This window comes from Thamnophis elegans, chromosome 4, assembly GCF_009769535.1.
Source record: "Thamnophis elegans isolate rThaEle1 chromosome 4, rThaEle1.pri, whole genome shotgun sequence".
NCBI lineage: Eukaryota > Metazoa > Chordata > Lepidosauria > Squamata > Colubridae > Thamnophis > Thamnophis elegans.
Genome location: NC_045544.1, coordinates 97685938 through 97698567, shown reverse-complemented (window position 1 = coordinate 97698567; position 12630 = coordinate 97685938). Strand labels below are relative to the sequence as shown.

At 38.5% G+C, this 12630-nt stretch overlaps 1 protein-coding gene across 1 annotated transcript in view; it reads right to left on the bottom strand.

Moving 5' to 3' along the window:
* Positions 1-12630, bottom strand: part of TTC7A (tetratricopeptide repeat domain 7A) — a 162790-nt gene that overhangs the window by 23443 nt on the left and 126717 nt on the right. Inside the window, 1 exon segment of the mRNA XM_032215831.1 lies at positions 10206-10408. Within this exon segment, the coding sequence (XP_032071722.1) occupies positions 10206-10408 (203 nt within the window).

Genomic DNA, 12630 nt, shown 5'->3' with positions numbered 1-12630 from the left:
TCATGTCTTTAAAAAATGTCACAATAACATGCACGTCTTTAAAAACCCATGCACATACCTACATCAGATCAGGGATCAATCATACTGTAACTGTCTGCAGTGCAAATTATTTAGGCTATTGCTGGTTTATTTATCTCTTACATCTAACTGTCAATGACCAACTGGAGAATCTGCAATTGCAAAAGGATACCTAGGCTTGGTTGGTGTTCTAACAATAACCCAAAACAACAATCACACAATCCTCAAATCAAGTTCTTTCTTTTTGGCATTTTTTTCATCTTTACAATGTAAGGCATTGCATTAAATAAAATCTAAATTTCTCCAAAGTGTTCCAATATGTGATTTCACCAGGAAACTCCCAGATCATCAACATCCAGAGGAAGATATTTCATGATGGAGTTTAGGTAAAAGGCATTCAAATGATACAGCTTGTATAATGAATAAGATAGCCCAGTGATTGGAGTACTAGCTTCATAAAGTATGCTAAGTTTGATTTTGATTCAGGATCAGTTTTGGCATACTCATTGGAGAAAACAAACATATAATGTAATCTATATAAATTAGATAATAAATAAAATACAATGTCATCAGTCTGTGCTTACACTATTTGGTCCAAATTTTCCAGTAGAGAGCTTGTGTTATGAGAAAACAGCTCACCAACTTTTGACTAATTAGCTCTTTTTTCCAGGTTCATTATAATCTTTTCATTTCCTGCCATCATTTCAAAGATATTTCCTTATCTCTGGAAATAGAATGATGAGAATGACCACGAGCTGGCAAAAAATCAATGGACACAGGAATGGCTTCCAACTTCCTGTTGGCTTCCCCATTGAATTTCCTTGTTGGAAGCTGGCAGTGAGCATTGGGACTCTTTTCTCCTTTTCCCCCCTTCTGTCCCTTCCTTTCACTTCCCTTCCCTTCCCAGAAGGCAGGTAAATGGCTGCTGCTGGGTGGAAGAGAAAGTGAGGTGTTAAAGAGTGGCTCAGAAACTGTCATAGAATATTGAAAATGAGGATTCTGGCTGCAGCATCAGTGGTAGCAGCCTGGCAGCACTGAAGCAGTCACAACTTCCCAAGATTTCATTCCCTTGAAAATCGTGTTGTTTCAAAAATTGTTGCCCTACAATGCACCATTTTGCCCAGTTAAAGATTACCAAAACAAGAATTTTAGTTATATAGAGAGTGAGAACAATTTTGCTGGAGCATCGAGGAGAATTAGTGTCCATTTATACCAAGTGTTCAAAACATTCATTGACAATATCAAATGGATTTCATCTCCCCTCTTATTTTCTCCAAATAGGAAGAGAAAAAAGAAACAATTCCCCATATTTTGTTGTACTTATTATCTGAAATAAGATGGCACTGCTGTAACCACCTTAGAATTTACATCCGCTTCTGCTGTTCTCTTCCCTCTGATATTGTGGGAACAATTTATTACTATGATAGATGCCAGGAAGGCAGGCAGAGCATTGCAGCTGAGCTTGTGCAGATTGCTTTGGGGGATTGGGGGTGGAGAATCTCTGCTGAAGAAAGATATTTATGCCAGCTATGGAGTTGCCTGGCTGTTCTTTCCATTATGTCATGTCAGCTTCCTTTAGTCTGTTGTCAGAATGAAATCGACTGTAATTCTAACCAGACCTAGGCAGCACCAGCATGATACATGAAGAAACTAATGTCAGGCCTGCAGCCAATTTTTCTTTTGGATCTTTGGCCAAATTGGAACTTTGAGGAATGCTTTGCCTCAGACTCTGATTTAATTTTGGATGCTCTTTGGAACCCTGACATGTAAATTGTGATTTGCCCTATCTAGAACCCAATATAGGGTTCTAGATCAGATGATGCTCACAGTAATAAGCTAATATTTTATTAAATATAGGTACAGAAAAAATACAAAAGTCTACATTTTGTACCATAAGTCCAAGTGATTTTGATTTTCCCTATGTTTTGAAAGGAAGTAATTTAGGATTTGATAGTGATTCTTAATTCAACATTTTAATCTGTATCCACCATAATGGTTCTCTGATGGCATATAAGAATCCTTGGATATTTGCTGATTGTAACGCATAAAGAAGTTCATAGTAATACCTCAGGACTTAAAGATGAAGATTGTCATGAAGCAAAGTGTTATAAAAAATGAAAGTTGAGGTGAATCCTATGGAAATGAACATGATCCCTTTGACCTTTTATTTTACTGGTGTCTGAAGAGAATACTGTACAGAATTTTAAATACAGTCTTTCATATTATTTCCTGGTTAAGTGAGTATTTGATTAGTGTCCGTATAAATTCAATGACATGTCTAGCTTTTTTCAGGCTAATCCAAAGGAAAGTGATATTGGGAAGTTTAAATATTAAGCAGCTTGGTCAGAGATGGGTTTCACATAATTTTACCACCAGTTCGCTGTGCACTGAAAATGTGAGCTTGTGCATGTGCACACCTTCCACACATGTGCATGGTCTTTTGCGCATGCACTTTGCTCGCAAGCAGGGCTTGTACACAAGTGTGCGGCTTAGAAAACGTGGCTAAATAGGATAGCATAGCACTGGATTAGGGTTAGTGTTTGCCACTACTAGTTCGCCTGAACCAGTCCAACTAGGTGAATACCACTACTGAGTTTGGTCTAATAGTTGCAGCTCCAGACTAAGACCAGGAGATTGTGAGTTGTATTCCCACTTTAGGCATGAAAGGCAGCTATGTGACTTTGGGCCAAACAGTCTCTCTCAGTGCAACCCACCTCATAGGATTGTTGAGGAGGGAATAAGGAGAAGGAAGGAATATTATGTATGTTTGCAGCCTCAAGTTATTTATAAATATAAAAAGGTGGGACTAAAACATCTAAATAAAAAGTAAAAAATAAAAAAACCTCTTACTATGAGATTTGAAAAAGTTATCTTGAAAAACAAGGATTCATGTGGAATAAGATAAAATTAGTTTCAGAAGTAATTGGAAAGGCTATTGCCCAGATTCATTTCAGTGTAGTTTTCTTAGTAGAGGATGCAGAAAATAATATCCTGTATTAATTTCTCATAGCCAGATTTTTTTAGTTAAAGAAATCACCCCATATATGAGCTGCCAGAATAGTTACAGATGTTAATCCATTGAAGACATCATATGGAATGGCCATTAAAAAAAAATAACATGGTAATGACAATAAGCGAGAGAGAGATATGATATGATATGATATATATATATATATATATATATATATATATATATATATATATATATATATATATATATATATATATATGGAGAGAGAGAGAGAGAGAGAGAGAGAGAGAGATATTATCTTAGAATTTAAGACTACTGCAAAGAATTATATTCATTTTACATAGTGGATTGTCACAATTGAAGTGAGATGGGAAGCTGAGACTTTTTAGCTCATGGTAATGGTGGGTTCCTACCGATTTGGATCAGTTCGGCTGAAACGGTAGTGGTTTGGCAACCTGGGTCACTGGAACTGGCAGCAACCCAGGCCTGCCACATCCCCAAACCAGTTCTCAAGACACTGTCATCTTGTTTTTTGCTTCTGTGCATGCACAGAGCAATTTTTATTGCATCAAGAGCAGTGGTGCATCCATGAGCGAACTGGCAGTAGTGACTGCCGTAACCCACTCCTGGCTCACGGGTGTCAAACGCTCTACATCACATTGCTGTCATGTGACATTTCATCAGGTTTTTCCAATTTGCAGAGCTGGGATGGGTGTGGCCCACGTGTGATGCATCCAACCTATGGGCCACCAGTTTGACACCCCTGTTCTAGCTCTTAGTTAACAGGTTCACATTAAGTCTCTGCGCCTCTCTCAAAAATTTCTCTCTTCTATAGAGTTTTGATTGCAATCAAGATATCATCTGCTTAATCACACAAATTATTCAATTCATTATTTTAGACCTATTGTCATGCATTTGAATTACAGATACATGATTGGCCTTGTTTAACTGAATCAGAAGTCTAACTACATGGGATTCCTTTTGCCAAAAATTTGCAAAAGTCCAAGCCTATTCCCACAATGGAAAAAAGAAGTGGAGAGTACATAAGGCACATCTGATATGTTGCAGAATAGTTTCTAATCTGCTTGATTTTTCAGTGGCTAGATAGATGGCCAGTAGATGGAATTAACTATCTTGATTTTAATTAAAATCACAGATTCACATCTTTTGAGAGACAAATTCTGTCAGGTATAGTTCTTCTCCTTTAGGAAGTAGAGGAAAAATAGATAATTGTCTTGTGCTTTATTATAAAAAAATCAATTAATTAATGGATAATTAAAGGTAGTCATCATGATGCAAATAAGCTGAGATGTGCTTCGAAGGGCAGGATCATTTTGTGTTACAGAAACTTTAAATCAGAGGAATGATCTGCTACATGACAAAGAAAACATATCCTCTTAATATAGACATATGATAAGCCTATCTAGTAACAACCAGGGAACACACATATAACTTTGGAGATGAATTTTAGATATACAGTAGGACACTTTACTGATTTACCACTAGGGGACATAAAAGGGTGGGAAGGACAGGATGGAGTAAGATTTATAAGCAGGAAGAGATGCTGCTAGTATGTACAACAGTTCTATTTCAGGGACATTTCTTTCAGTTCTTCTGAAATGTTTGGAAAATTGAAAACTGGATATGATTCTGATAAATCGTGTATCAATAACTTTGAAACTGGTGTTGGTGTGAAATGTGTAGTTTATCAAAAAGCTTTCACCATGATTTTGGGAGCCAATGTAAATACTAAGATACAGCAGCCAATTTAGTTATGGTTTTTTTCCCCCCAGCAATACATACTGAGTAATTATTATTCTATAGATATTACAAGCAGTCTTCTGTTCTGAGATATTGCTCTTAAAGATAATAATAGACACATGTTAGCAATATGATCCGCCTTACGTTGCTGGATATAATATAGCACAGTCCATTTTAAAAAATCCACACAGAAGTATCACGGAGAATGACGAATTTTTGTTCTGTTCACTCAACACCTGCATGTCCTTCAACATTTGATTCCTACACTTCTAAATTTGATTCTCATTCACTTTCAAATGGCTATGTAAGGCAATACATGCAGGCCCATGGCAAGGGCAGTTCCAAAATGTTGATGGCCATCTGGTTTATTTATATGAACAATGTGGTAAGTGTGACCCATGACAATCTAGTCAACCTAGAAGGTTCATATTAACATTAAAGTTATGCTATTATCCCATAAACTGGTGATGTGTCCATAGAATGGCAACTCAAAAAGCAGAATGAACTGACACATCTCTTTCTGACTGAAGCTCATCTGATTTCTCCAGCATTAGTTTTTGTAAAGCTGCCATAAGCAGCTTAAAAAAGAATGTTTTAATGCAGTAGTTCTAAGCATCTGATGGTGTTACATCCAGTTCAAAGTCAGCAAAAGCTTCTAAAATGCTTTCATTTAATTGCTTGAAAATATTACAACATGAAAGCTTGATTTTATCAACAAAACCACAGGTGGTACCCACAGCCTCTAAAAGCATTAAAAACAGTTACTGCATTTATTCTTTCTCACCCTAAAGCCTCATAAATAGGTTGAACAGGAATTTTCTGTTGATCACTGCCAAGAGTGCAGGGGTTTATTGATAAGTTGAAGTGCTAATACTTCATCAGAATAAAGAATATATCCAAGCAAGATGGCAATTCAGGAAATTTCATTTTAATATCTACTTACTGTATGTGCTCCTTAAATGGATCAGTTGATATTAAGTAAGTGCCATTATTGTAGTGAAGTTGCTATTGATTGTTGAATTTGTGAATAAATTTATGGCCCAAGTACAGTAATCATTCTACTATTGTTTAGAGATTGGACAACATTTTCAGTAAAACATTCCTGATCCCACCACTATTTGAGGCAGCATACAATTGGTAAATTCCTTTAATAAGTGTTTGATATCAGCAACATTTTTCAATGACTTTGGAAAGTTGTGTCTGTTGATCATGATTTGTATTTTATCATAAATTAAGGAAAGAAATTGCAAAGGAAACAGAGATTTCTGTGATGGAGTCTCCAGCTAAAGTGGAGTGAGATGTGAAGAGGGAGGGCTGAGCTTAAAGTTCTTACCCAACAGAAAGCGGGACAGAGCCTTATTTCCGCTAAAGGCCCTGAAGCCCTATCTCCGGGGTGCGTCACATGCTGGCCCCACCCTCACCTGGTTTAGTGAGGGGGAAAAAAATCCTGATATGTCACATGACACCACTGTGACGATGCAAATTTGACACCCCTGTCCTATCTGATAATTCCCAAGAGAATGCCGTTATTTTGGCAAGATTCTTGTAAATGTCATTGCAACAATAAAGAAGTAACTTCGATCAACTCATATTTCTTTGTGCCCGACACTTACCAAGGCTTTGCAACTAAGTTGTTCCTTCAAACATTGCAATCTAAATGTGCCTATATTAGCTAGTCAACTTTTCTTTGCTACTTTACTGTAGGAATGCCATCTTCAAAGTGTGCAGGGAATTAGAACCATGCTGATTATTCATAATTGCTAATGGTATTTTAAAATTTACATCTGGTTAAGATTTGGCAGCCAATAGCATTACCATAAAGGGTCTAGTGTCCTTTTTAATTTCCAAACGTCTTAGAATACAATTTCACAGTTACATTCTTAGAATTTATCTTCCATATGTTAACTTTCTTTTCCATGATCTTTATAGGAAACCACAATTCACCACCATGCTTTAGAACAATAGGGTGAAAATATATTTACAAAGTGCATTGGGAAGACATGGAAACTAAAGGTGCTTTACAATATATCAGATGTTATCCTTCATAACTAGATTAGTTTTAGCAATTGTCCATATACAACAATCTTTTCTAACCTGATGTACACCAGATGACCTTGCTGGAGGGAGATGATGGATATCTGTTCATCATATCTGTAATTCATTAAACTAGGGAATGTTGATAAAGAATCAAAAAGAGAAATGGTACTGCCCTCAGTTTTCTCTCTGTACCGTTTCCCTGAAAATAAGAGCTATCCCCAAAATAAGACCTAACATGTTTTCACACATGCCCCTAATATACGCCCCTATCCCCAAATAAGTCCTAAGAGCCTGTGTAGCTGGCTCTCCCCCCCCCCAGTCTGTCTGGTTGCTCACGGTGTCGCAGCCACAAGATGAGGTGAGGTGGTGGAGGAGCTGCTCCATGCACCCCGCACCGAGTTACCTCAGGGCCTCCACAGCCAGGCCATCCACACCCTGATAGCTGCCTTGTGGCGGCAGCACCAGCACTCATTCGCAGGATCTCACATGACCACTGGTCCACTTCTTCTTGCTTGCAGTCACAATGGAGCAGGAGGTCAAGTGGTGTGTTGGTGCCACGGCCATGAGCCAAGGCAGATGTCAGTGAATGGATGGCATGGCTGCAGGACCCCAAGGTAACCTGGTACAGGGTGCATGTGGCAGCTCCACCCACCCCGCCTCACTTCATGGCTGTGGCACTGGCATGTTACTTGGCCTCCTGCTCCATTGTGGTTACAAGCAAGTAGAAGAAGTGGGCTGGTGGCCACATGGGGTTCTGTCGGATGGGCCTGCTGGAGCCAACACCTCGTGAGGCAAGGCAGGTGTTGGGGCATGGGTGGCCTGGCTGCAGGGCCCTGAGGTAAGCTGGTGCAGGGCACAAAGGGCAGCTCTAGCACCACACCTCATGGCAGCGGCACTGCTGTACTGCGCGGGCTCCTGCCTTGCCGCAAGCAAGCAAAAAAGTGGGCCTCCCATACATGAAAAAAAAAAGGCCTAGTGCTTATTTTGGGGCCCAAAAGAAAATGAGACCCAGTCTTATTCTGGGGAAACACAGGTACTTCTTTCCCTCCAAATTTAGATAAAGGTTATCAAATATATACCGTGGTTATAGTTAATTTGCTATGTAAATGGGTTGTTATACAATGGAAGATATTGACATATGATGGACCAAGTCCTACAGCTGCAAAAACAGTACTCTTAGCAGGGGAAAATGCAGATGCCAAACAATAGAAGAATTGCATTTTAGGAAATAATGCTCCAATATTTGACTACCAATTTATCATGGCATAACATTACATTTTAATAATTTAATAAATATTATCTTTGAACACCCATCCCCAGAAACAAAGTTATAAATGCCTTTAGAGAATGTGTGCTTATAACTTTATATTTGCTTGCAAGAATCAATATATTGACCGCTTTGCTGGCCACTGGTTTTATGCCCTTTGCTTAAAATGAGCCCTGGTGTTTTCAAATCATATTTTCTAACAGCCTAAGGGCAAACGGAGGAATTCTGCATTAATTAATTCTGATATATCAGGGACAGAGTCCTGCTTACAAGAGAAATTTGGCTTGTAGACTGGACTGTTTTTTTAAGTGGCACCAAGCACTTCAAATCCAATAGCAGAGATTCAATGATCCTATAAAGATAATTGTTACTATCTCTGTCTTTCAATAGAAGAAAAAAAAAATCACACATACAGACACCAAAACACAAACAAATGACTGCTGCTAAGAAACAAAGAAATGTGGGAAATAAAATCCATTTAACAAGAAAAAATGTCAGCAGTAACAACAAACAAAAACAACAACCCAAATAAACAATAAAACAATCCTTGGTGCAGAATAAATGGAGCTGAAATAATTTACTGGCTAATTTTGGAACAGAAGGCTCAAGGCAACATATATGAAATGCATATTTGTTTGTTAAGCAAAATTTGACATCATACATCACAGGACATTTGCTTCCACAGGAAGTGGTAATAGTTACGTAGTTTAGATTTTGAAGGAAATTAGCAAAGAAGGGTCACATATGAGAACTGCAGCAGAGCAGCTGAGGTACAGGCAGAAAGTCCTACACTTAATTCATTCACCTTCAAAGAAAGAGTGAAAAAGTCCTGCCTGAATCTCAGGAAAGCACCTATTAAATCAGTGCAAATAATATTGGCTTAGAATGGACCAATCACCTCATGCCAAAGTATAACAGAATAACAGAGTTGAAAGGGACGTTGGAGGTCTTCTAGTTCAATCCCCTGCTCAGGCAGGAAGCCCTACATCATTTCAGTTGTCCAATCGCTTCTTAAAAACTTCCACTATTGGAGCATTCACAATTTCTGTAGCAAGTTATGCCACTGATTAATTGTTCTAACTGTAAGGAAATTTCTTCCTTAGTTCTAGGTTGCTTTTCTCTTTGTTTAATTTCCATCCATTGGTTCTTGTCTTGCCTTTAGGTGACTTTGGAGAATAGGCTGACCCCCCCCCCTCTTCTTTATAGCATCCCTTTAGATATTGGAACACTGCTATCATGTCATCCCTAGTCCTTCTTTTCATTAAACTGAAGTGATATTAACACCTCACATGAACTTGATTTGATCTCTCTGTTAATGCAGCCTAGGACTGTGTTCATTTTTTTGGCAGCTTTAGCACACTGCTGGCTTATATTTAAGTAGTTGTCTCTTAGAACTCCAAGAGCCCTCTCATAATTACTACTATTGAACCAGGTACCAGGTACCAGGTACCACCTATACTATACCTGTGCATTTAGTATTAATTGCCTAAATGTAGAACCTTACTTTTTTCATCATTGAATTTCATTTTATTAGATAGGGCCCAATGTTCATATCTCTTCAAGAGCCGTGGTGACGCAGTGGTTAGAATGCAGTACTGCAGGTTAACTCACTGCTCACTCCACGAGTTCAACTTAGAGTGGCTCAAGGTGGACTCAGCCTTCCATCCTTCCAAGGTCAGTAAAATGAGGATCTGGATTGCTGGGGGCAATATGCTGATTCTGTAAACTGCTTAGAGGGAGCTGTAAAGCACTATGAAGCGGTATATAAGTGCTATTGCTAATGCTATCAAGATCTTTATGCAGTATTGGCTATTCCTGGCAGCTTGGTGTTGTCTGCAAATGTGATGAGCTCCTCATCTATCCCCTCATCTAAACTATTGATTAAGATATTGAAGAGTATTGAGCCCAAGAATTCTTCAGTTTTTATTTTTATGGCAAATATGTCTGTTTATTTGATACAATACCTAAATAGCGCCCACAACATGTTCTCAACATTTCAAATGTGCACACCAGTCCTGAAAATTATGTGTCCTGCTATTTTAAGGAGCTCACTAGAATTGCAACATTAAAAGACCTGAATTTTGGGCACTTGGGATTCCAAGTGCCATAGCAAGGATGTAACCATAGATTGATTCTCTTGTACATACTTACCAAACAGTTCATGATTTCCACTCCACTTGGATTCACAGTTAATGCTTCATCATACAACTGCTTAGCCTCTTCCAAGCTGCCGTTCATCTCTGTGAGCCTCCCCCGCATGTACAGCACAGCATGAGATGTGGGAAAGAGACTAGCTGCCTCCTGGATACAAAAGCTTGCTTCTTTGAGATGCTGTTGTTCCATGAAGACTTCAGCTACAGAACCCAAAACAAAGCATGGGTATATTCTAAGCTTTATTCTGGAGATGATAAAACACTGAGAATATTAGTAACTTAAAAATAATTGTCACAGGAAAGATAGCTTGCTTATGACGCATGGATTTTCAAAAGGTGCTAGAGATTTATAGAACCTGAAAATCAAAGGGCTTGAAGGGACCTCAGAGGTCTTCTAGTCCAGCCCCCTGCCCAAGGCAGGAGACCTTATACCAACTTGGTCAAATGGTTATCCAGTCTATTTTTTAAAAAAAAATCTCTATGATGGAGCACCCACAAACTCTGGGAGCTAAGCTGTTATATTAATTGTTCTCATTATTAGAAATGTCTCATTTCTAGGTTGGATTGTTGGTTGCATAGCCAGATATTAAGAATGGATTTGACATTTTTGCCCACTTATCGAGTCTTTCCCAAGGACAGGCAGTTGTTCAATAATATTAATAATATGTTAATAATTAATATTAACATATTAATATTATGCTGTTGTTCAATAATATTAAAGTTATAATGGTGATGGTGATGATAACGACGACTGTTTTTTCAGGCCATACAATGAATTTTTCATTTGGTCTATTTAAATTGGGCCTGCACAACATGAGGCCTGCCACCAGATTTGTGTGGCCTAGTGACTCTTTGAAAACTTATTGAATTTGCTGCTGCTAAATGTTGCCACTGCCTAGAAGATCCAATGTCAGTCTAGGTCAGTGTTTCTCAACCTTGGCGACTTTAAATCCTGTGGACTTAAAGCATAGCTGGCTGGGGAATTCTGGGAGTTGAAGTCCACAGGACTTAAAGTCGCCAAGGTTGAGAAACACTGGTCTAGGTTTTCACAGCCAACTCTGACTCCAAATAGACACTCTCAAATACTTCTAAGGCTCCTTGATATCACTCCTGCTACACCACCAGCCCCTAACAGTTGGCTCATACCAGTTTTGTGACCTACAATGATCTTTAAGATATTGATTTGACTTTTTTTTCATTATTTGTGCATGCACGGAATCAACAAAGACATAGGTGATGACTGGATTTTAAAGAAAAGTAGCTTTAAAAAATATTTCTCAGTTCTCACTTTCTTGTGGAATACAGCCCTTTCTTTGGTCTTTTTCTGCCTTTCAACAAATATGTGGGTTCATTTAGAGCTTTCCCTTTTGTTATCACTCTGTGGGGGAAAAGACTGCAATTCTCTTGGGGAACTTATGAAGCTATTTTATACCAAGAGCACTGCCTGCTCTGAAACTAGGTTTCTAATGGGCGGAGGAGTTTTTCCTCCCCTAATCAGTTTAACAAAAAGCACCTCACCCTATCAATATTTCTAATGAAAGAAAATATATACAAGATCCAGACCTTTTGCACTATAATATATGATGTGAGGCCCGTCCAAGGAACTGCTACACTCACCAGATCCAAAATTTCTTGTGCTCTGTTTGGCAATTGTTTTTGGAAATCCTCCTTTGTCATTGCTGCCATCAGAGAAATAACAGCAGTATTTGCATACAAATAAAACTGGTCGTTGCTGATCAAGGCAGAATCGGTGAAATTATTATTTTAAATTTACACTGTTCTTATTTGAGCCCAGGGTACTTTAGAAATATTTGGGGGGAGGAGGTGAGTGATATACACTACCCATTAATATTTGTATGTGATATCATGAGGCAAGTGTGGAAAAGTAGTTTGTGTTTAGATATCGCAATACACATTTCATGACTTTGGTGTCACTATGGTTACAAATGAGCCCCATAACAACTATAGGGATCTATTTCATTTTAACTCTAAAGCAATTTTGTGAGGTAGGCTGGGAAGGAGCATTTAAGACAAAATCATCAGCAACTTTCGACAACTGAGGCTTACCTTGATTCTGGGTTTCTCTTTGAGCCCAGATTCAAAGGCTTAAAATTTTCACTGCAACAATTGGGGAAGTGGGGGGGGGGATTTCAGGAGCCTTAAAGCAGAAATGGATGTCCTAACCATCTGTGAGACTTAAAGCATCCAGTTTGACTCACAACCCCACTCTTCCCAAAGCCATGTATTATGGTTCTACCTACTTTGATGGCCACTTGTAGCACTGGGTCCTCATGTTTTATACTTCTTTTTTAAACTGTTGCAAAATCTCAGCTCTGAATTCCCATCTTGTATTTTTGCGTGGCTCTAATTGACACTGGTATGCCTATCCTTAGACACAGATAGCCATCACAATGAATTTTGGC